At 46.7% G+C, this 25700-nt stretch overlaps 2 protein-coding genes across 4 annotated transcripts in view; one reads left to right on the top strand and one right to left on the bottom strand.

Annotated features, from left to right (window-relative positions):
- Positions 1-17771: 17771 nt before the first annotated feature.
- ZNF516-DT (ZNF516 divergent transcript) lies at positions 17772-21877 on the bottom strand. Its single transcript, XM_008980011.5, is given in 4 exon segments — positions 17772-20768; positions 20771-20856; positions 20859-21117; positions 21613-21877. Coding segments are annotated over 4 exon segments (498 nt in total). The 5' UTR covers positions 21691-21877; the 3' UTR covers positions 17772-20693.
- Positions 21878-22181: 304 nt separating this feature from the next.
- ZNF516 (zinc finger protein 516) overlaps positions 22182-25700 on the top strand; it is a 214103-nt gene continuing 210584 nt past the window's right edge. The window contains exon 1 of one of the 3 annotated variants that reach the window (XM_035271379.3): positions 22182-22255. The gene's annotated coding sequence lies outside the window, so the exon portion shown is untranslated. Of the gene's footprint in view, positions 22701-24433; positions 25439-25700 lie in introns of those variants that run through there. The other 2 variants (XM_035271378.3, XM_017963561.4) reach the window with 2 other exon arrangements.

Here is a 25700-nt window from a genome sequence, read left to right as displayed (position 1 = left end):
GCAGTCACTCTCATTTCCCCGCCAGAGGCCCTCAACTCCAGTCAGCCACGAATCCACTTTCTGGCCCCTCTGGATCTGCCTGTTCAGGACATTTCATGAGTGGACTCAGACACTTCGCATTCTTTCTGGCCTGGCTCCTTCCACTCAGCGCACCGTGCTGAGAAGTTCGTCTGTGTGATGGCCTGCGTCAGCTCTTCACTCCCTTTTATGGCTGAGTAGTGTTCCATTGTAGACACACACCACATTTTCTTTATCTGTTCATCAGTGGGTGGACATTTGGGTTGTTTTCACTTTTTGGCTATGATGAATTATGCTGCTGTGAACATCTGTATACTAGTTTTTGTGTGAATGGCTGTTTTCATTTATATTAGGTGTATACCTAGAAGCAGAGTTGCTGGGTCACCTGGTGACTCCGTGTTACCTGTCTTCCATGTGGCTGCGTCATTGTCGATTCCCACCAGCAAGATATGAGGCTTCCCATTTTACCACATCCTTGCCAGTCCTGATTATTATCGGTCACTTGACCCCAGCTAGCACAGTGGGTGTGAAGTGGTATCTCACTGCGGCTTTATTTGCATCTCCCTGAAGGCAAACGCTTTTCAGTATGCATTATGAGCTTCTTGGCCATTTGCATATTTCCTTTGGAAAATATCTAGTCAGATCCTTTGTCAGGTGTGGTGGCTCACACCTGTAATCCCAGCACTTTGGGAGGCAGAATGAGTGGATTACTTGAGGTAAGGAGTTCAAGACCAGCCTGGCCAACATGGTGAAACCTCATCTCTACTAAAAGTACAAAAATTTAGCTGGGTGTGGTGGCAGGCACCTGTAATCCCAGCTACTCGGGAGGCTGAGACAGGAGAACTGCTTGAGCCCGGGAGGCAGAGGTGGCAGTGAGTCGAGATCACAGGTTGCACTCCAGCCTGGGCAACAAGAGCGAAACTCCAACTCAAAAAATAAATATATATAGGGCCGGGCGCGGTGGCTCAGGCCTATAATCCCAGCACTTTGGGAGGCCGAGGCGGGTGGATCACGAGGTCAAGAGATCGTGACCATCCTGGTCAACATGGTGAAACCCCGTCTCTACTAAAAATACAAAAATTAGCTGGGCATGGTGGTGCGTGCCTGTAGTCCCAGCTACTCGGGAGGCTGAGGCAGAGATTGCTTGAACCCAGGAGGCGGAGGTTGCGGTGAATTGAGATCACACCATTGCACTCCAGCCTGGGTAACAACAGTGAAACTCCGTCTCAAAAATAAATCAAATAAATAAATATATATATAGTTTACACATGTTTATTTTACTGAATCAAGGGAAAAACTGAACCTAAATATTCTACAGTGTATTACAGAACATTCATACAATTCAGTACTACAAATCTGTTGTATTTTTATATTATATGACATCATTGTATGTGGTTAAAGTGAAAAAGAAAGTTGCAAAGCAAAATGTCACAAGATCCATTTTAGTAAATTTTACGTAGATGCATACAGTTTCATGCCCATAGTAAACGATCTGTAGTTAATAGGGGTTACTTCCAGGCACTGGGGTTAGAATGAAGCCAGGGGGTGAGACATTCTCTCTTTGTTGTATATACGCAGGTATACGTTGTTTTATTACATTTGCTGTGTTTTTGTTTTTTTGTTTTTATGACTGAGGCTTGTGGCACCTCTGCATCGAGCAAGTCTATCAGCGCCGCTTTTCCGACAGCATGGCTGACTTTGTGTCTCTCCGTCACATTTTGGTAGTTCTCACAGTATTTCAAACACTTTCGTTCCCTTATGTCCATTGTTACGGTGACCTGAGATCAGCGATGTTTGTGTTTGTGGTCATTGTTTAGGAGCTCCACAAACCGTGTCCACATAGGGCCGCAAACGTGAGGGATGGATGCTGTGCTTGCTCCGACTGCCCCACTGGCACGCCTGTCCCTCCGTGCCTCTGCCCTCCCTATCCTCTGAAACACAACAATATTGAACTCAGGCCAATTCATAACCCTGCAATGGCCTCTGAGTGTTCAAGTGATCACATAAATATTTTTATTGACTTATGTATTTTTTTTGAGACATGGTGTCACTCTGTTGCCCAGGCTGAAATACAGTGGCATGATCACAGGTCACTGCAGCCTCAACCTCCTGGGCTCAAACAATCCTCCCACCTCAGTCTTCTGAGCAGCTAGGACTACAGGCATTGACCACCATATCTGTTTAATTAATTTTTTTTTTTTTTTTGGTAGAGACAGGGTCTTGCCATATTGCCCAGGCTGGTCTCAAACTCTGGGGTTCAAGTGATCCTTCTGCCTCAACCTCCCAAAGTGCTGGGATTACCACTGCACCTGGCTACATTTCTCCTTTTAAATCAAAAGCTGGGAATGAATAAGTTTAGTGAGAAAGGCCTGTCGAAAGCTTGGATAGGTCTAACACTAGGCCCGTAGCGCTGAGCGGCTCTACAAGTTGTGAATGCAAAGGAAAAGTTCTTACAGCGAATTTCAAGTGTGATGCCAGTGAACACATGAATGACAGGAAACCAGCCTTGCTGCCGAGAAGGAGGAAATTTGAGTGGTCTGGGTAAAAGATCAAACAAGCCACGGCACTCCCTTAAGCCAAAGCCTGTCACAGAGCAAGGCTCTGAGTGTCTTCACCTCCGTGAAGGCTAAGAGGGGTGAGGAAGCTGCAGAATAAAAGCTGGAAGCCGGCAGAGACGGGCTCATGAGGTTTAGGGAAGGAAGCCACCTCTGCAAGGTGAAGCAGCAAGTGCTGATGGACAGGCTGTTACCCAGAAGATCTGGCTGGCGTTACTTAGGAATGTGGCTCCACTAGACAGCAAATCGTCACTGTAGATGAAACAGCCTTATATGGAAAAAAGATGCCATGTGGGACATTCATAGCTTAAGAGGAGAAGTCAGTGTCTGGCTTAAAGCTTCACAGAACAGGCTGAGTCTTGGTACGGGCCAATGCAGCCGGCGACTTTAAGCTGAAGCCAATATTCAGGTATCATCCTGAAAATCCCAAGTCCCTAAGAATGGTGGGAAGTGTACTCTGTCTGTGCTCCAGACGTGGAACAGCAAAGCCTGGGTGACAGCACATCTGTTTACAGTATTATTCACTGAAAATTTTAAGCCCACTGTTAAGATTTACTGCCCAGAGGAAAAAAAAAAAAAAACCACTTATTTCAGTACATTACTGTTCATTGAGAATGTGCTTGGTCACTCAGGAACTCTGACGGTGATGTACCAAGAGACTAATGTTGTTTTCATGCCTACTAACATGCATTCATTCGGTAGCTCGTGGATCAAGGAGTAATTTCAACTTCCACGTCTTGTTATTTGAGAAATACATTCTGTAAGGCCGTAGCTGCCTTAGATGGTCATGTATCTGATGGATTTGGGCAAAGTAAGTTGGAAACCTTCTGGAAAGGATTCTGCATTCTAGAATACTCATGATTCATGGAAGGAGTTTGGAAGAAGTTAATTCCCACCTCAAGCAGGACTCGGGGGGTGGAAATTAACTTCGGGTTCAAGACTTCAGTGGAGGAAGTCACCACAGAGGTGGAGGAGAGAACAAGGGAACTCGGAGGAGAAGTGGAGCCTGAAGCTGGGACTGAATTGCTGCCGTCTCATGGTGTAAATCAGACAGACACAGAGTTGCTTCTTATGAATGGACAACGAAAATGGCTTCTTGAGATGGAATCTACTTCTGCTGAAGATGCCATGAAATTGTTGAAATGACAACAAAAGAATTCGAATGTTCCATAAACTTAGTTGTTAAAGTGGGTCAGAGTTTGAAACAGACTCAATTTTGAAAGAAGATCTAGGTGGATGAAATGCTATCAAACAGCACTGCATGCTACAGAGAAGTCCTTCATGAAAGGAAGAGTCAATTTAGGTGGCAAAATTCATTGTTGTCCTATTTTACTAAATTGTTAACAGCCATCTAAACCTTCAGCAACTGCCACCGTGATTAGCTGGCAGCCAGCAGCCTCCAGGCAAGATCCTCCACCAGCAGAAAGATTATGACTCAATGAAGGCTCAGATGAGTGTGAGCACTTTTCAGTAACAAAGTAATTTTTAATTCAAGTATGTACGTTAGTTTTTTAGACACTATGCTATTGCACACTTAATGGACTACACTACAGTGTAAACATAACTTTATATGCACTGGGAACCAAAAAAAATTGTGTGACTCATTCTATTTTGATATTTGCTTTATTGGGATCGTCCAGAGATGAACCTGCAATGTTTCTGAGGGTGCCGTTACTTATGTCTGTTCACGTTAATGAAACAAGCATGCATTACTTCTATAACTAAAAACAATTTAAATTACCCAACTGCATAAAAGAATTTAATCCGGTGTCTTTTAAAATCAAGGACCTAACTATATTTTCCTTTTTTCTTAAGGGATGGACTATCGCTCTGTCGCCCAGGCTGGAATGCAGTGGCATGATCTCGGTTCACTGCAACCTCTCCTCCCAGGTTGAAGTGATTCTTCTGCCGCAGCCTACTAACTAGCTGGAACTACAGGTGCACACCACCACACCAGGCTAATTTTTGTATTTTTAGTAGCGGCGGGCTTTCACCATATTGGCCAGGCTGGTCTCGAACTCCTGACCTCAAATGATCCATTTACTTCTGCCTCCCAAAGTGCTGGGATTACAGGCTTGAGCCACCGCACCTGGAGGACCTAACTATATTTTCAGTGTTTTTTATCTAATTATTGGTTTACTTAAGGTCATTACTATTTTATTTATTTTATTTTGGATGGAGTGTTGCTCTGTTGCCCAGGCTGCAGTGCAGTGGCACGATCTCAGCTCACTGCAACCTCCACCTTCCGGGTTCGAGTGGTTCTCCCAGCCTCGGCATCCCAGGTAACTGGAATTATAGGCACGAGCCACCAAACCGGACTAATTTTTGTATTTTTAGTAAAGATGGGGTTTCAGCATGTTGACCAGGCTGGGCTCGAATTCCTGACCTCAACTGATCCTCCCACCTCAACCTCCCAAAATGCTGGCATGACAAGCATGAGCCATCCTGCCCAACCTTATCCTTCAAGCCAATTCTGGCAGTTTATATTTCTTAAAATAATTTTAGAAACATTTATTTTAATTTTTAAGTGTATTGGTATAAATACGCTATTCTTTTAAAATATGACAATATGTTTACATTATTTATTCCTGCTGATTGATTACGTTTATCCTTTTTTGTTCAATTGTTCAGACTTGGCAAAGATTATCTGATAATTTACTTATTAAAATAAATCAATTTAGATTTTATTGTTCAAGCGAATGATTATTATTTCTATTTATTTCATGAACTTGTGTTTGAAAAATAAATGTGGATAACTGTTGATACCTTCTGTTGGTAACTTCTTGACTTGAAATCCTCCTTCATGTATTTTATAATAAATGAAGTTTTGTTGAAGACTTTTCTGGGTTTCTCTTTGGCACATCCCATGTATTTGATACCTAGATCCCTCGTTTATTTTTCTGTAAATACTTTGTAATTTCTGATTGGTTATTTTCTCTTAAAATCTATGCGTAGATAAATATGTATTTTCTTTTCTTTTTTTTTTTTTGAGACGGAGTTTCGCTAGTTACCCAGACTGGAGTGCAATGGCGCGATCTCGGCTCACCGCAACCTCCGCCTCCTGGGTTCAGGCAATTCTCCTGCCTCAGCCTCCCGAGTAGCTGGGATTACAGGCATAAGCCACCATGCCCAGCTAATATTTGTATTTTTAGTAGAGACGGGGTTTCACCATGTTGACCAGGATGGTCTCGATCTCTTGACCTCGTGATCCACCCGCCTCGGCCTCCCAAAGTGCTAAGATTATAGGCATGAGCCACCGCGCCTCAAATGTAAGATATTTTAAGTTTTTGCTCAATTTTTTTCTTTTCACCTTTTATTTCAGGTTCAGGGGATCAATTTTTAAATGACTCTTTTTAGTGAAGCGTTTGTATTTTCTTATTGTTAACTCCTAGTTATCTGCATTGTGGTTTAGAACAATGCCTTCATGATTTCCTCACTTTGGAATTTGTCAGCAAGTTCTCAGGTCTTTTAAGTGATTGCTTCATATGTATTAGCAAGGAGGCTGTATTCTCTCTTCATTAGCAATAGTATTCTGTATTTTATTAGCTGAAACTTACTCATTGTTATTCCCAGCTATTTTTGCACACTTAATCCATTATTTTTGTTAGATGTAAGCCCATTAATATAATTGATGATTTGTCCGCTTTTTTCTTGATATCTATTAGTGTTGCTTTAATATGGTTTTAATTAATTTATTTATTAATAATTTATTTATTTTACTTTAGGTGAATACTATAATTGGCATTTCTCCCCATGTTATCCCTCCCCACCTTACCCTCCCTCCCCATCCCCCATTGTCTCTCCCCTACCCGCCCCCCCAACTGTCGGTTTTGTTCTTTCTTTCTTTTTTTTTTTTTTTTTTTTGAGACAGGTTTTTCTCTGTTGCCCAGGCTGGAGTGTGGAGGTGTGGTATTGGGTCACTGCAGCCTCACACTCCCAGCCTTAAACTTTGGGAGGCCAAGGAAGGTGGATCGCTTGAGTTTGGGAGTTCGAGACCAGCCTGACCAACATGGAGAAACCCCATCTGTACTAAAAATACAAAATCAGGTGATCTTCCTGCCTTAGCTTCTCAAGTAGCTGGGACCACAGGCACACACCACTATGCCTGGCTAAGTTTTGCATTGTTTTGTAGATATGGGATTTTGCCACATTGCCCAGGCTGGTCTTAAACTTCTCGATTCAAGTGATCCGCCCCCTTCGGCCTCCCAGAGTGCTGGGGTTACAGACATAAGCCACAGTGCCCAGCCTCTATCTGCTTGGAAGCTGTACTATTAGCTATCTCAACGGCCATAACTTTTTTTTGTTGTGTGACCTGGCGTTTTGGCACGATCTCGGCTCATTGCAACCTCCGCCTTCCAGGTTCAAGTGGATTCTCCTGCCTCAGCCTCCTGAGTAGCTGGGATTACAGGCACGTGTCACCACGCCCGGCTAATTTTGCATTTTTAGTAGAGACGGGGGTTTCTCCACTTTGGTCAGGCTGGTCTCGAACTCCCAACCTCAGGTGATTTACCCACCTCGTCCTCCCAAAGTGCTGGGATTACAGGCGTGAGCCACTGCGTCCAGCCAATAACTTTAAATAACTTTAATCTTCTTTTAATTTCACGCACATGTCTTTATTCTTTTCATCACGACTTCCGTTTTGCCTGCGGTTGATACGGTCACGTTTTATTTGTATTTGTTGACGCTGCCTGGTGTCTGTCCTTCCGTGTTCTTCTCTGGTTTTGTACCAGCGTGGTCTCCTGTGGAGAGCATATCCCTAGATTTGAAAGCCAGTCTTAGAGTCTTCTCATCATCACCAATGCGCTTTAACTTATTCTGCAACTGTGTTTCTATTTGCCATGCTTCCTTCAAGTTTTTAACAGACTTTTCTTCTTTTTCCTTGTTGTTATACATAATTTTTAAATCATATAGTCAGACTTTCTGTCAATGTCCAGTATTAGCACAGTTTGTTTTCCTGTATCTGACAAAAATTAAAATCTTGTCTGCCTTTCTACTCTCCTTGTTTTCGGACTATGGGGATTGTTATTCTAGCTAGTTATGAGTATATTTTCACAACCAACACCTATTTAAATAGGGCGGTATATTTTCCTGGTTTCTTTCCTCACTGCTGTTTTCTCTATCTGTTTTATTTTTTAAAATACATATTTTATTTCCAATGTCCTCTAGTCTGGGGTTCAGAAGAAGAATTTTAGGCCCTGAGGTTACTCAAATAAAACTTGGTGAAAGGAAAGTATAGTGCTCCAATTTTGCACATGGAGGAGCTTTCCCTGCTTGAGGCGGCAGGTACCAAGGGGACACTGGTGTCTGGAATGGCATGCAGACCAGTCTCTGGCCTGCAAGGACAGAAGGATGGTCACAGGGACAGAAGGATGGATCCTAGGACAGAAGGATGGTCACAGACAGAAGGATGGTCACAGGGACAGAAGGGTGGTCATAGGGACAGAAGGATGGTCACTAGGACAGAAGGATGGATCCTAGGACAGAAGGATGGTCACCGGGACAGAAGGATGGTCACAGGGACAGAAGGATGGTCACAGGGACAGAGGATGGTCACAGGGACAGAAGGATGGTCACAGGGACAGAAGGATGGTCACCGGGACAGAAGGATGGTCACAAGGACAGAAGGATGGTCACCGGGACAGAAGGATGGTCACAGGGACAGAGGATGGTCATCGGGACAGAAGGATGGTCACAAGGACAGAATGATGGTCACAGGGACAGAAGGATGGTCACAAAGACAGAAGGATGGTCACAAGGACAGAAGGATGGATCCTAGGACAGAATGATGGTCACCGGGACAGAAGGATGGTCACAGGGACAGAAGGATGGTCACCGAGACAGAAGGATAGTCACAGGGACAGAAGGATGGTCACAGGGACAGAAGGATGGTCACTAGGACAGAAGGATGGTCACTAGGACAGAAGGATGGATCCTAGGACAGAAGGATGGTCACAGGGACAGAAGGATGTCACAGGGACAGAAGGATGATCACAAGGACAGAAGGATGTCACAGGGACAGAAGGATGGTCACAGGGACAGAAGGATGGTCACAGGGACAGAAGGATGTCACAGGGACAGAAGGATGGTCACAGGGACAGAAGGATGGTCACAGGGACAGAAGGATGGTCACAGGGACAGAAGGATGGTCACTAGGACAGAAGGATGGATCCTAGGACAGAAGGATGGTCACAGGGACAGAAGGATGTCACAGGGACAGAAGGATGGTCACAGGGACAGAAGGATGGTCACAGGGACAGAAGGATGGTCATAGGGACAGAAGGATGGTCACTAGGACAGAAGGATGGATCCTAGGACAGAAGGATGTCACAGGGACAGAAGGATGGTCACAAGGACAGAAGGATGTCACAGGGACAGAAGGATGGTCACAGGGATAGAAGGATGGTCACAGGGACAGAAGGGTGGTCACAGGGACAGAAGGATGTCACAGGGACAGAAGGATGGTCACAGGGACAGAAGGATGGTCATAGGGACAGAAGGATGGTCACTAGGACAGAAGGATGGATCCTAGGACAGAAGGATGTCACAGGGACAGAAGGATGGTCACAAGGACAGAAGGATGTCACAGGGACAGAAGGATGGTCACAGGGACAGAAGGGTGGTCACAGGGACAGAAGGATGTCACAGGGACAGAAGGGTGGTCACAAGGACAGAAGGGTGGTCACAGGGACAGAAGGATGGTCAATAGGACGGGTCCCTGCAGCAGAGCACGGGCAAGTTCACTTCTGCTTCCACAGTGCTCAGAATGGGCCTTTCAAGCAAGGATCCTGTAAACGGAGGAGTCGCTTGCTCATAGCAGGGAGCCTGGCTCACCCAGACACTGGCCAGTGCTCTCTCAAAATTCACTCACGGGAGCGACATTGGCTCCTCGCCCCGTGAGTGACAGTGTTTTTGCACATTGTGGTCCATCATGTGGCTCCACCAAGAGGAGCAGAAAGAGCTGAGTGTGCGGGTTTAGGGGGCTCACCACCTTCTGCAGTATTGTGTTTGTCCCCCAAAATCACCTGTCTTCATCTCTCCTGATGCCTTTGCCTCTGTGTTCAGCACGCTCCCATCTCTCTCATCCTAAAACAGCCATGAGAGAAGACTTCTGCTGTCACCCCAAGACCCTCCCAAGTGTAACTCTGAGCGTCCGCTGACCGCGCCACCCACCTTTGCTGTGGCTGCTCTCTTTTCCCTCTGAAGCTTCTCACCTGCAGCCTCTGCCAAGTCCTTGTTGGTGAATTGAACAGAAGCGCCGCTGTCCGCACCCCATCTTCCCCTTCTGTGGCATCTGACGCTCGTGGCCATGTCTTCTGAGGTCTGTGGGGAAAAGCCGATGAGAGTCAGGTCTCCCAGTGGATGTCTCTCCTGTCCTCCCTGACTCTCATCGGCTCTTCCCTGTGCCTCCCCAGTCTCTTCCAGAGACACCCCTTTCTCCACCTGTTCCTGAGACAATTCAGGATTTTGATTGGCAGGTTCATTGTCTTACTTCCTGACTCTGCCACCACACCCTCTCCTCAGCGAGAGGAGAAAGTATTTCTACAACGTACCTGTCTCAAAGCACAGAGCAATCTTTAAAAACACATCCAACTGTGTCTTCTCTTGTTCAGAGCCCTTCTGCGGCCACTGGCCATGCTTCTGACCATGTCGCCTCTTCACTGTGAACCCCAGCCCCTCGGCGATCTGACCCTGGCTCCCTGTCACCATCGCACACTGTCCTTACCACCTGCACCATCCCTGCCCTCACTGGGCTCATAGACTAGTGAGGAAGAGTGCGAAGCAAACCACCATTTCAGCACAGGATTACGTTGTTTGCAACAAAAAGACATGGAAATCCATGAGTAAAATGGCTAAAATAAGGAAAAATTTGTTTAAGTCCAGTGGAGGATGTCTGCTCCAAGCTGGGTGGCATCAGTGGCTTCAGAACCACATTTTCCTCCCCTCTTTCCCTCCACCTCCTGGCTGGCTCCCTGGGCTTCCCTCTCCCCTGGGGTGGCACGGGCACTGGGGTTCTGACCCCACATTACTGCTGCTCTCAGTGACTGCCCCCAGGAATAACCAGAGAACATTTCCCCATGTGGGGTTTCTTTTCCCCACAAGAGATTCCTTGCCAGAAGCCCCCATTCCACCCCAGCAAACTTTCCCTGCTGTCCTGTTGCCAAAATTACATCATGTGGACGTTATCTACCCCAAATGCTGGCGGGGCAGGGGCCAGGAGTTCGGGGCTGGGACAAGTGCATTGGTTTAGATCAATCTCGCCTTTTCCTTTTGCGGGCTGGGGCTTCAGTCCACATTCTTGTAGCCATTGGCCATGCACAGTGGACACCATGCAGGATGGTGGAAGGAATGACCAGTGGGGTCCACCGTAGATATTTCAGCCAAGAGGACAGGGACAGGGACAGTGCTGTGGGAACTGTGCTTGGGGTTGCGGTCAAAATCCAATGCTTGGCAAAGTCCGCTGGCATAGGACAAAACCCATGCAGACGCCTGCTAAGCCCCTTGCTGCACTGAAGAAGACTGAGGCCTCGCGCCTGCCTCTCAGGGAAGATGAATTCAGCAAACACTCATATTAGTGGAATGAATGACCCACTGGTTCTCCGCTCATCTTATGTGTCTGATTTTATCATTGTGACAATGCCAGTGCCATGACTCTTTTGAAATGAACACTTTAGGCTATATGACTGGCAGTTTTACTGGTGCTACCACAATGTTCCTTGTGTACCCTTAGCCTGTGAAGTATTGTTTAAGACGATTTGTTATTTGGAGACTGTTACAGTCGTGCATGCCATTGACTGCGGTCGATGAAGCTGAGTCCACCCAGGAATTCTCACAGATTTGCAGTTTATCACTGATACGTTTCACAAGAAAATCTTGGCTAGAGCATCATCATTCTTATTAAAATTTCTCGGTGTCCAGTATATCAGGGGATTTAGAAATTCTCCAGCATTGCTCAAGACATTGTTCTGCCTTGATTTCATCTCATAGCAGTTGAAACGCATAAAGCCTGCAGGAAAATTCCTTACAGTGTATGGAGGGGGAAAATAGATTTTTAAGAACTATACTCTGAGACACGTAATTTTTAAAAACATGCATGGACTCAAAACCGTTCAAAACCAATTGACTGTGACATGTAAGAAACAGAACAACTTTGCCGTGAGTTTTGCACTTATAAATGGTATGAATAATTCTGAGCCATTTTGCTTTGCTGTTGTGAGCAGAGTTAAGAGAGTAAATGAGAAAACACTTCAAAATAGCACATGAGATTATTATAATTCCATAAAACAGACCCTCCTTTCCCATTTCAGAAGGAATATTGTGGTCATGTATTCTGCACAGCGGGTGGGAGGACCCAAAATCACACAAACACCACCACTCTGGTCTCTGAATATTAGACATTTCAAAAATTAATGCACTCATTTTATTGGTTTTTTTTTTTTTGGTCTTGTAGATAATCACGCATAACTTACTGTTTCCACCTGTCACATCTACAGCGTGGTCGACGTGTTATCTTGAAAATGCGCATCTTCATGCATGAAGGAGAGAAACAATTGCGTAGATGCATAACTCCGTCCCGATGTGGACGTCAGGTTTTGGAAATCACTTTTTGGTGCAGTATCTTAAACATTTGCAGTCAGAATTTGTCTTTTACTTGGTTTCTACGTTTTTTCTTAGCATGCTTGATAAACAGGATTTTTCCAGTCCCCTCATATGGATGAGTGGCGTTTGCTTCCTTCTCTGCCCAGCTTCGTCAGGAGCAGAGAGGTATTGAAATGAACAGGATATTCGCATTACTAACTGCCTTGCAATTTTGAACAGCAAGAAAGGGTGATGTAATACTGCACAGTAACGTCTCGTGGTGGAAGAGAAGGACATTATATAAAATGAAAATAATATCGTTATAGGTCCTTATGGAGCCGACTTCGGTTTTTGAAATTCTTTTTCTGTCATTGGTAATTTGCAAGAAAGTGCCATCAAAGTTTTTAATATAGAAGTATGTGTGAGCACACTATTGTGTTTTAAAATAAGAGGAAATTTCCTAGTATTGTAAAGATACGAGTGGTTTAATAGTTGTCTATATAATGCATGCCAAATATGGCCTTTTTATTAGACTTTTTTGTATTGCTCCAAAGAGTTGTTTTCTACAAGTGGAAATATTAGTAAAATCGTGTTATAAAAGGTTTCTTAAAGACTACAAGACCTAGAATTTTGTCATAGAAGTCTATTGTTAGTTTGCCTAAAAATTTCTTTTCTGCTCCATTGAGGTGAAGCCCAATATAAAAAACCAGATAAGCTCAATTGCAAGTTAAAAAAAAAATTGAGGCCGGGCACGGTGGCTCACCCCTGTAATCCCAGCACTTTGGGAGGCTGAGGCGGGTGGATCACGAGGTCAAGAGATCGAGACCATCCTGGTCAACATGGTGAAACCCCGTTTCTACTAGAAATACAAAAAATTAGCTGGGCATGGTGGCGCGTGCCTGTAATCCCAGCTACTCGGGAGGCTGAGGCAGGAGAATTGCCTGAACCCAGGAGGCAGAGGTTGCGGTGAGCCGAGATCTCGCCATTGCACTCCAGCCTGGGTAACAAGAGCGAGACTCCGTCTCAAAAAAAAAAAAAAAAAAAAAATTGAGATGTAGGGGAGGCGTCGGGCAGTGGAATATTGTTTTTTTCTCCCACCCTGTAAAGATGGGGTGATTGATTTTCTGGAAATAAAGGAACATACAGGAAACTGGCTGTGTTTCCTTTTCACTTTCAGCAGTATCCTGAATTGACCGCGGTATTAGAACTCGGAAGCCAGCGAAGAAGAAAACGACCATCCCGCAGCTCTTTCTGCTGGCCCACTTTCACAAACAGCCTGCCCAGCTCACCAGGGAGACCCCGGGGTGAATGGCCGCCCCTCCTCTTGAGATTTCCTTGCTTTTGTAAATTTGTCAGTCCATCCATGAACTTTGTTTGAACAGAGTTCGGTACTTAATGGACGATTGTATTGTATTGTAACTCACAGTGTAACACATCTTTTCTGTATTTATTTTAAATAAAGGCTTTCTAGAAGCCAAGAGGCTTAAGCCATAGGAAATAAAGAAGTGAGAGTGCCCATCCAGGTCCCGCACATGCTGCATCTCGCTCACATGCCTTCAAGCCCACACCCCAGAAGTTTCTGCACACCCAGGAGTCTGTGGAGAGGCCTCCCTCCCTCTGACAGAGGCAAGGGGCTGGTCAGCTTTGGAATTTAACAGGGAAAAGCAAATGCTGACAAGTTCTGCACCAGGAAGCCTCTGGGCTCATGCCTGCCTGTTGAAACCCAAGCGCTGCCCTACAGGGGTCCTTCTTGGAGTAGACAGGGCACCTTGGGAGCAAGAGGCAGGTGCAGTCACAGGGGAAGAGCCTGGCTGGGTCTTGGGTGAAAACAGTTTGTAAACATTTTGCACTTTGAGGCACGAATCTCAGATTCTGCTAGGCATGACCATACCAAGGACACTATGAAAACAAACACAATTTAAGAATCTGTGGGAGAAAGGAATGGTTCTAGAAATGACTTCCATTTCAAGAGTGTCAACACAATTGGAGATAACTTTTGTATGCCTTCAGATATTTAAAAACATCTTAAATTAACATATAGTTTCATAATATTGATGACATCAGTTATTATGTGTGGGTGGGGGGCGGGTTGTGTTATTAAGAAAATAACTTACATTTGCTTATACTTGTATACTCCAAAACAGTTTTAAGTGATTTCACATTTAAATTGTTCTCATTCAAGATAACTCTGTGTGATTCCCACTTTGCAGATCAAGGAATTGCTGTAAATTCTCATTCGATTGTGGGTTGATTGTTTTTGTCTCCAAATCATTAGGAGGCACACTTCAAGAATGTATCTGTTTGGTAATATTGTTGTGAACAGAGTCCGCTACACTCTCATTTCACAGACAGCACAACTCTTGTAAAGATAGTGCTTCCCTCTTTGCTTTGGATACTCGGAAGCTCAGGGGAAAATTCTACCACTTCTGACAATTCGAAGGATAACTAGACATATATCCACGTGTTCTCGTGTTAAGACTGATCGAGCTGAAATGGATCCTGATTTTTCTGTTTTTCCACTCTTATGATTCCCGACCTCATTCCTCCCACTGCTTATGCTATTCTTTCGTATTTTGTATATTATTTTTAAAAGCCAGTTCAATCCCTTTGAGAAACTAAATGAAACATTTTTCATGGAGATTCTGTCCCCACCAGCTAGTTAGTAGGTATTTTTGCACAAATATGTAACACGTATTAGGTTTGTGGAAGACTAACAACACCCCATGATAAGTGGCAAATGTCAAAGCCCCTGATGACACAGGACCAGAAGTTGCGTAGCTTACGCAAGTGCAAATGACCAGTCAGCAGAACGAGAACATGGATATGACAGTGCATGACAAGTTCCTAAATACATGAGAAAACACATATTTGGCTCTGCCCATCTATAAAATTATCTTTAAAACAGCCAGGGCTCTGGCGTTTCGGCTACGTACAGCTCAGCATAGGTGGATGTATGCATTGGCGTGTGGTCAAGGCTGATTCTAAACCCATGGCTGACACATGCCAGCTCTGTGAGGTGGGTGGGGCTGTGAACTCTGGGTCCCTCCTCTAGCATCTGCCAAATGGGACAACAGTGGCACCTACTTCTTGGGTTATTGTGATATATTAAGTGACACAAAATTTAAGCCCTTAGGAAGATTCCCTACATAATAAGCATGTAATACATACTGCTTTTTAACATGAGCACTACTAGATCTAATGCCTGGCTTACACAGCAAACGTGGAATAAATAAGGAATTTCACAGAGGTGAAAAATGAAGATTTAGAAGTTTCTTAAACTTTTGTCATTTTTAAAATGATGGCTACCTGCCTGAAATTTTCCTTAGATTTTCAGTGTATACAATGTTTTCCCCGTCTGGTATCACTTCCCCACATTTTTCTCTTGTCGCTTACCGTCATGCCGCCATGAAAAACACAAGTGCACCAAAGTCTGAGAATCTATACAATTTACTCACTCAATTAGCGAGATCAAACTATTTGTCTCTTTACAAAAATTCCATTTTGGCCCCAAGTTTAATGTAATGCCATTGGTTTAACATCTGTATGGGGCCCTCCAAAACACCTCTGTCTGTTCTGAAATGGAATGCTTCAGTCATGACCGAGACCCACGCCTGTGTCCTAGCTCAGTACCCGGAAAGATCAGTTCTCTTAACCAACGGTTCTTCCTTGGGGCCAGGAAGCTTGGGGTGCCTTAGTGCGTGGCCGCATGACCAACCCATCTCAAGCGCCTGATGTTGCAACCTCTCTGTTGCTTTGTATTGATTGTAATTTTAATTTTCTGATTTTAAGTATGCCTTACTGTTACATCTTTCCTCCTTTCTTTCTTTCTTTTTTTTTAGTCATCTGCTTATAAGTCGTAAATAGGCTCTGTAAATACTAACCAGAAAGAATTTAACACAAATTCGGCCATAGGGTGGCTTCCTGTCATTATAGTTTCCATTCGGGAGGGAGGTAAGGCTTTCTGTCAGATTTCTTTTGAAGCTTACAAGGTGAGCAAAGACAAAGACAGCCAAATGAGGAAATCAATCATTTTAGGTAACAGAAAAAAAAGTTCTTTTTTTTTATTTTGAGATGGAGTTTCACTCTTTGTCTCCCAGGCTGGAGTGCAGTGGCACGATCTCCGCTCATTGCAATCTCTGCCTCCCGGGTTCAAGCGATTCCTTCGTCTCAGCCTCCCAAGTAGCTGGGATTAGAGGTGCCCACCACCACGCCTGGCTAATTTTTGTATTTTTAGTAGAGACAGGGTTTCACCGTGTTGACCAGGCTGATCTCGAGCTCCTGACCTCAGGTGATCTGCCTGCTTTAGCCTCCCAGGGTGCTGGTATTACAGGCGTGAGCCACCATGCCTGGATGAAAAATTCTTGAGAATGCTTTTTGATGAAATTATAGTCACTGCATTAAGCAGTTTCTTCTAAAAGTTCTCTCCTGCATTTACAATCTATGTGTCTTTAAGATAGGCAGAACTGTACCGAGCTACATGCTACAACATGGATGAGCTTGAGGACATTATACTAAGTGAAACTCTGCTAAGCCAATTGCAAAAGGACAAATACTGTATAATTCTACTTGTACGAGGCTCCTGGAGTAGGCAGATTCGTAGAGACAGAAAGCAGAGTGGTGGAAGCCAGGCCCTGGGGGAGGAAGAATGAGGAGGTGTTGTTTAGAGGGACTGAGTTTCTATTTGGAATGATGGAAAGCTGTGGAGATGGAGAGTGGAGACCGCTGTACGACATTGTGAATGTGCCTGACACCACTGAATTGTACACTTAAAAATGGCTACAACATTTCATTGTACGTGCATTAAAAAGTCCCCCCTCCAAAACTGTGGCTGGCCTGTCCCTCAGCAAAACGTCTTTATTCCTTAATTGTGACGACTGATTCATAGGCTGACCACCTCTTTTCTTACGGTTCTGTTTCTTACACCAGCGAACCACCTCAATGCCAAGTCGGCTTTCCTTCAAACTGTATCATGTATGTGTCAAAGAGATCTCACGCGAAGGTCTTCATGCTCAGTTTCATTATAAGTGTACCTATCCTCCCCACAGTGAAGGAGACGTTGCTATTTCCCTTATTTCATTTTCAGTTCCGTCAGGAAAGTGTGCATAAACATGCACATGTGATCAGTTATGCATGGTGAGCCATAATGAGCTTTGGGGGCAGAGAAAGTCAATGGTTTTGCTGTTGTAAGAATGTGTGGTGTTAACAGGTCACAACCTATCTGTTAAGTAATTAACATACTGTTGTAGGATTATAAGAAAAGGTAATAAGAAAAACAAGGCCCTCTCTTCCCTCACGTCGGCAATCTTTCAAAAGAGGAATCTTTATTGAATTTGTCTTTTCTTAAACGAATTCTGCTCTGTGGCCTAGTTCCTTTTATTCTTCAAACCATTCATCTGTGGAATTCTGTATCAGCGATTGTGAAGCCAGCTGTTGCTGAGAGTCTTCTACTGAAGTCGAAATCAAGAACAGATTTGAGGGTCGTCTACCTGCTGTGAAGTCCTGATGGAGTTACCAAAAACTGCAAACGGTGAGAAAATGTGACTGCGGTTGCTCTAATGGGTAGTACATTTTCCACAAAGCTTTCGCCTCCGTTGCAGAAAGAGCCTTACTCTGTGATCCAGGTTTGTTATTTCTTAATGTCATCTTTAGTGTTATTCAAAATATACGCACAAAAATCAGTAAGAGAAAAATCTGTGTTGCAATAACAATAGTGTATGGGTCAGCAAGCATTTTTTTTTTTTTTTTTTTTCTGTGTGGAAAACAAGGACAGATTGTTAACAATGCTGGTTCCGTGGGAAAGTTCTTAAGATTTCTGCCACTGTGAAAATGAGTAAAGCGTTCTCTGTCCCACACATATGGGTCCATTTTGCACCCAATCTTGAGGCGATGCATTCCAAATTATTCAGCAAACTAAAAATTCAGGCACAACTGCATGTTGAAGGCATCTTAGACTTGAATACAGAAGAGAGAGGAAGACATTTTCACAAAAGTATTTCAAGCAATGTGCAAGTCTCAAGCATGATGAAACCTAAGCCACCGTCAGTTTCACCTCCAGTTATCCTGTAAATAAAAGACCCCACAAGAGAAAGCTCGGTAAGAAGCTCTCTCAGGGCAAACATGGGAGACTCTGGGTGAAGAGCCCATTCGAGGTGATTTCTTTTGTGTGCGTGTGTGTGTGTGTGTGCGTGTGTGTTTGTAAGAAATGTGTATGAGAACTGAGACAGTTTCCTAAATTAAGATTAAAAATATTCTGTTAGGTAAGTTTAGATTCAAGCAGTCTGAAACCACTTCATAAAAGACTCGATTTAAAAAATAATCGTAATTTTGCCACACCATCCACAAAGGGGATTATCCTGTGTTAAATTTCATATTGATACATCCTTGCTCACAGGCTGTTTCTTCCTCCATATTCAAATGCAGTATAGTCTCTGAATTGTTTAGTTCCATGAAAAGAAAAGATTTTAGGGAAAAAGAATCTCCAACACATTAGGATTAGTGTAATATTTTTGAAACTATCAGTGATTAAATAGTCAATTTCCATTTATACACCAAATAGTTACCTATTCGAAACAGTACAAAGGCAGCGAACAGCTCTACTCCTCCTAAAAGTCTTTACGTAGGAACACTTATTGATAATTTAAAGCAAATTTATCCCTAATCTACTCTGAAATCTCTAAATTTAAGTTGGTTCAGAAAACAAAAGATTACTCCTTAACTTAGTTGCATAATATAATTCTTTCTCAGATATAATTTAGAAAATCCTAATACATTTACACAAATAGGATTAATATTATTTACTGAGTGGCACACCCAACTGTCCAATCAAAGCACTTACATTTTGGAGCATGAATATTTAATACACAGGTTTTAGTTTGTCTTAGATTTTATGATATAGTACAGAGAGTTTCACTTCCAGCTTTCAGGCACTCAAGGCCTATTTTTTGGCGGGGGAAGGCGGGGGGCGGCAGGAGTTCTTTTTGGTTTTTATTCTGAACTATTTTTTTTAATGGAAGTCCTCAAGAATCTTTCTAATCTAAATGTCCTCAGTCATTCCATAACCATTGAACACCATTTCATCAAACGTTGAAAGGAGTGGACTCCCAAATGATTCATTAGATAATAGCAAGGGAAAATGTTTTCCCCCATTTACTTCGTTAACCAAAATTATTGCCTGTTATAAAGTTATAAATAGAGGGTGGGAGGGGAAATGAGGAGATGTAACTGAATGGGTACAAACACCCAGTTAGAAGGGATAAGTTCTAATATTTGATAGCAGATTAGAGCGACTAGTTGATAACAGTGTATTGTGTATTTCAAAGTAGCTACAAGAGAGGACTTGAAATGTTCCCAAGGCATAGAAACAATAAATACCCCAGGGGATGAGTACCCTGAGTGCCCCGACTTGATCATGACACACTCTGTGCTTGTAAGTAACAAATACACATACCCCCTACTTGTGTAAAATATCACATATCACTAAAAGAAAACAAGTAGCCCAAATCAACCATTAACATTCAACCATTCATACTGCTGACTTTGCTCCATCCAAATATTATAATTTACCTAAACATTTCAAAATAGGAGAAGCTCTCCTGGGCCATTCCAGGGGTTTATATTATGTATACAACCAGTGTCCTTAATCCCTAATGGTTACTTTAAGTGTTTGAAGCTATTAAAACAGTTGAAATGTTGGCAGTGCTAAATGTGGTTACAGGAACAGTATGGAAACTTGTATTAAACATTTGATTGTTATGCTTTTTTTTGTGTGTGGAGGAATAGCGCATTGACACATGGACAACCGCCAGTGACTAGTGTGCAATCAATGTGAACACGTTTCGATCGTCAGTAACGAAATGAAGCAGGCCCTCCAGCTGCCATTTTCTAGGCCTGCCACACCAGACACCAGGACTTAACTCCTGCACACCCATCAGATTACGTTCTCAGATTTCGCATGCATTGTAGAGAAATGTGTAAGAAAGGAAATCGTTTAAAAGCACAATATTATTGTAGACAGACAATGCCCTGAGTGAAATCACATGTGGGACTTTAGACAGGGCCCTAAGCCGGCTAGAGAAAGGAGGCAAGTCATGAACATTTTACAGTTTTATGTGAGAGGTTTGGAAGTCTTGCTCACCGTTCAATGATCTACCTTGTCCATTTTCAACACATGGAAATAATTAGTGCGAGATTGTACTTTTAAATAGACCCAAGAATGCAGATGAATGTAGGTTTATAGCACTGACTCACATCCATTCCAAAATCCTACCAAAACGCTATTAAAGTGTCAAGCCTTCAAACTGTAATCTTTGTTGTTACCTACACAGACATAATAATATGTGTATCAAGCCACTTACGCCTATGTAATTAATTGAATTTGGAGATACTCCGCGCTTTTTCACAGTGAACTGAAATGAATGGTGGGCACGTCAATACTTTTCGGTGACTCAGGCTTAAATGTGATTGTTCAAGAATACATCCCACTTCGGCATTCATGCTGAAGCCAGCAACAATTGTCCGTGACCTTTAACACGCCTGCTCTCCGAATCAGCGCAGGTCGTCAGTCACCCGGAGCTTACATTTTAGGACTCGAGGATCCTTCCTCGCAGAGGTTCTCGCCTGTCTTTCCGCCTGACTCCTCCCCCCGACCCCGACACACGGACACACACACACACACACACAGAAACATCACACGTGCAGAATGGCCCCGCGTCTGATCGCCAGCTTTCGGGCACAAGCGCCTCCCTTTGCAGCGCGTCCGAAGTAGTTTCTTTTGTAAACGCCCTAAGTTGGGGAGGGCCGCGGGCTGCCAGGGCGGCGGGTGTAGGGCCCAGAGGGAGACGCCGCCGCGGAGGTAACCGCCGGGATTGCAGCCCTGATTGCCGAGCGGAGCCACGTTGGGCGTCTTGGACGGAATCCACCTCCACTGCGGAGTTATCACGAGGAGAAGGAGAACAATATGGCCAGGAGCCTGGTGGGAGAAGATAGTGTTACCCTCCGCAGGGCAGGCCGCAGCTCCCCGGGTCTACGTCACCGGCGGTGAAGGGGCGCTCGCCCTTGCGCGCTGCGACCCGCCCCTCCGGTTCCCTCCCCTCCCCCCCGCGCCCGAGCACCCTCCCTCCCCTCCCCCGCCCTGTACCGGGAGAGCATTTGGAGTCACATTAGGATTTCTAGTCCCAGACCCAACTTGCGACAACTAACTACTGCCAGTGGGGAGGAGGTGAGGTGAAGAAATGAAGTTTTAAGAACAGAAAAATAAGAGTTGAACTTTCGGCTGCCAGTAAACAGCCCCTTCATTTTTAAATGACCATGTGGCAGAGCCGCTGTTGGAAGTCCTTCCTGCAGGACCTCTGTGACCCTGGATTCAGGACTTAATGTATTGATCCTGCATCTGAACACCCCCAGAGGCGTCTACCAGGAAGTTGAGTGAAATGCACACGCCACGCCGTGTGTCATGCACACGCACCTGGGACCCCCGAAAGGGTGTCCCGGTCTCCGTCCCGGTGGGGCGCAGTGCCCAGGTGCCCGCCGGCGGGACCCGCATCCCGAGTACGTCTGCACGTATGGATGCGCGTGTGCGCGCGGAAACGGCCTCCGGGAGCCGGAGCTGCCGCAGCCTTAGACCTTGACTGGGGGTGACCACCGGCTGCTGCGATCGCGGTTCGGTGCTATTAGGGGAGGAACCAGCTGTGTCTGAGTCACTGCGAGCCTCCAGACTGTCCCCGCAGTGTGGCAGAACTTTGTGCTGATGAGACAATAGTGGAGTGTGCGTTTCCTACAGGGCAGACCATTCCCGGGCTGGGGGAAGCCTCGGGCCTGCGCCGGGCCGCGGGCGCCCGGCCCCCTCCCCGTGCCGCGCAGCCCCCCGAGCCCGGCCGGCGCCGGGGCCCCCGCGGGGCCGGCGCGTCCGGGACGCGCGCGGGCGGCGCGGGGAGGGGGCCGGGCGCGTGGAGGGCCCCGCGCGCCCTCGCGCGTCCCCCGCGCCCGGGCGCAGCTGGCGCGGTCGGTCTAGTGCAGCGCTCGGCTCCGCGCCGCGGGCGCTCGGCTTCACCTTCAGATGCGCGGGGCGTGCGCGCCCTGCTCCCCAGGCACGCCGCCACCCCGCCAAGGTAGGGGCCGCGGGCGGGGGGAGAGCTGCGCCGCAGGGGCCGCGGGCGGGCGGTGGGCGCGGGGCCCGGAGCCTCGACGTGCCTGGGATTCCCGTGTGCGCCGCTGGGGGCGGGGGGGAGAGGCGACGGGGGGAGAGGCGCCGGGGAGGGTCCCCCCGGGCGCGGGGAGGGCTCCTTGGCTTTCCCTGTGGGTAGTTGCTCTGCTCTGCAATTCCAGGATAGGAGAAGATGCAACTTCGGGCGGCGGGGCGAGCGCCCGGGAGGTGGTTTTTACCGCAGTGGAGGGGCGGGGTGGGGGCCGGGGTGGGAGCGCGGAAGAGGCTCTGGCTTTGTACACTTGGTCGAAGGCGACGCGGGAGGAGGGGAGCTCGGACGCGCTCTCCATCCATTAGGAGACAAAGAGCAAATTGCCTTACTTTAAAGTAAAACGCTCCGGCTAATGAAGGTGGGTGATGGGGCTGCGGGCCTGAGGAGCCGCTTCAATTATTAAGGGTTTGGCGGATGGGATCGATGCCTGTGGGCACCGAGCGCTGCTGCCTAGGGGACGCGTTTGCCGGGGCGGGGGGGGGGCTTGTTTTTCGCAGCCCCCTCCCCGGCTGCTTGCCAATGTGGTGGGAGCTTCTAAGTGACCCTAATGTTCAAGAAGTGAGAGGTCCTGGAAGGGAAGTTCGGGCGGGGGTGGGGGTGGGGGCGAGGGTCTGGCACGGACTCTGAGAGGGGTGGGCAGGGACTCCTCGGAGCTGCGCCCCGCCGGGTGCGGGTGGGGGAGGCCTCGGTGGGGAGATGAACCCGGGTGTATGAAGGAAGAATTCGGTGGGGTGTGTGTGGTTGGGCGGGAGGTGGGGGAGGCGCCTCCGCTGCCATTTCCAGGGAGAACTAACAGACTGGATAGTTACGATCAGTATTTAGATTAAACCGCCTCGTCAAGTTTTAAAGAAAGTTTGTATGAATAAGTTTGTTACCCGGCAGCCGAGTGGGGTTTTTAAAAGCAGCAGTTGATGGAGGAAGGTTGGTGTGCGCCGAGGAAAGCCAGTGGACCCCGCAATTAGGAACCAGCCTTTTACCCGAAAAATGTGGGTCTGTAAGTCAGCCCCATCCATTATCAGCGTTAATAAGCCTCCCGCAGCAGCCCAGGATCAGACCGGGAGCTCTGGGGGCTGTGTGTGTGTCTTACTCATTCCGCTGATAAAGAGTCACTGGGTCTCCGGGTGTGCAAAGATCAACTTGCGCAGCCTTCTTTTTAAATATATTCATTCTGTGTTTTATTTAATCCAGATGCACAAAAAGCCATTTGCTGCTTCATTGTTGGTTTATATTTTTTGAAAAGGCGACTGGTGTAACCTGTGGAATTTAAAATGCAAATAAAAGCCTGTGGGAGTAGAGGCAGAACAGATCAGCATTTATAAAGTGGAAAAGATTTAACGTCTTTGAAATCATTGCAGGGGAAGAAACTGGAGGGGGAGTGTGATTTTTCAGGGAGTCAATTGTGACGTCAGGTCTTTTTGGAAAAGATGTCTGAAACCCGGGTAGGTAAAGTGCTTACAGGAAAAACAGATTACAAGATTAACATCTGTTAACATGATCGTTTATCTCCAGCCAAAAATAGGTCAGTTCTTTCTTAAGGAAACACGACTGCTGGCGCATGCTTAAATAATAAAATCAAAACGACGAGTTCATAAATTATGAACGAGTTTTGGTTACAATCTGACCTGTGAAAAACATTTTTTAATTTCGAGATCAATGGAAGGTCAAAGTCCCTCTTCTGTGTAGAGAAGAACTCTTTCCCTTGCGTCCGCCCCCGGCCCCCCCTCCCCCCGCGGGATGACCCCTCCTTCTTATTCGGAGCTCCCTTTCCGCCTCCACTCCCATCGTTAATTTCCCTTTCCATCCTTTGTGGAAGTACAAAATATATTTAAATGGATATCGTCTGACGCCTCCTTCCTTAAAGAAGGCAAACTCCGCGCAGATGGCTAACTTTCAGAGCTCTGCTGTTGTTTTACCATTAAATGAAACGGTAGGGAGGAGAGGAGAAGAAAAAAAAAAAAAAAAAAAAAAAAAAGGAAACAGCTTTGCGAAGTGTCCCTGCCCCCTGGGCGTGAGTGACGGTTCTGCTGGCCAATCCGCTGCGGCTTTCTCCATCCCGGAGGTAATTTGGGGTGTGAGTGTGTGTGAGCGCGCGCGCGTGCATGAGCCCATGTGTCTGCACATTGAAGTCTGGCCAGCCCCGAGCATCCGCAGGCTTCTGCATTTGCACAGATGTGTGATGTAGACGTAGACACGCTTTTATTCGAGTCGGTTCGGCTACATGGGCACGCAGCAGTCCCCCCCGAGCGCCTCCCCCTCCGAACCTCCTGTGGAGCATGGGATTTAGAAGCACTTTCGGATTCAGGTCGGAACCTGCAACGGCAGGGGAAGAAAAGAGGAGCGCTGTGATTGTTTCTCAGCAACTGGGGACTCGAAACGTGCGGTTTCTTTGGCCTCGCCCCCGGCGGGCACGCCCTGGTGCGTTTGCGGTCCAGGCGATGGAGCCCACTAGCCGGGGCAAAGCGAACTGAGAACGCGGAATGCGGAAACCGATGTGAACTCCTCAGAAAAGTGAAGGGCAGCGTGTGTCTTCCAACTTCACATTTTATTTTCTCCCTGGGAGTTGATGCTTGGTCCCTGGCAGATTCTAGAAGGTGAAGCGCTCGTGGCCAGTGCAAGTTCGGCTGCCTACCCACCTCCTGGACGCTGCGCCCTGGCCGCGCCTGTCCCGCACAATGGGCGTCTTCACGGGCAGAGCGCGTCACCGGCAACCCCACGCTTGCAGCTGACTGACTGTGGCACCGACTTTCCCAGGAATATCGGGAGTGATGTGTGTGGCTCGCGTAGTACGCACCTCGGGAAGCGTACGGACCCGACCTGAGCCGAGCAGCATCTCTGCGTAAACGTTGGAGACGCGGTGTCTTCCGGGAGCACCACGGGGTGGCTGTGCCTGTCTACCCACCGGGATGGGAATGATGCAATGGAGGGGTTAAGGACCCACGTGCCCACTCCCACCCCGGAGACCCCTGCAAGGAGACCCCTGGGAGGGACCTCGTCCACGCGCGGGTGTGCCGGGTCACCAGGCCGCACGGAGGTCACCCGAGGGTCCGTGGGCGACCTTCGTCCTTCCCTTCTGCAAGTACCAAAGTTGGTTACAAGGTAGTGTCCGACCCCGCGCCTTCCCTCCCACTCGGGCCATTTCCGCCCCCCGACCCGAGTTCCACCCGATTCTGCCCCTCCCCAGGCTCAGGGGCTGGCGGAACCGGGACTGGGCAGCCCCAGGAGGTGTCGTTGGATTAAATCATTCCTATTTCGGTGTGTCTGAGCTGCAGCGGCGCTGGGCTTGGGGCGCCACTGGGGGGCCTGGGGTGCGTGTGGCCAGGGGCCGGAGGCGGGAGCGCGGGGCGGCCCTGTGGGCTGG

Source organism: Callithrix jacchus, chromosome 13, assembly GCF_049354715.1.
Source record: "Callithrix jacchus isolate 240 chromosome 13, calJac240_pri, whole genome shotgun sequence".
Classification (NCBI taxonomy): Eukaryota; Metazoa; Chordata; class Mammalia; order Primates; family Cebidae; genus Callithrix; species Callithrix jacchus.
This window is presented reverse-complemented; position numbering and strand designations above follow the sequence as displayed.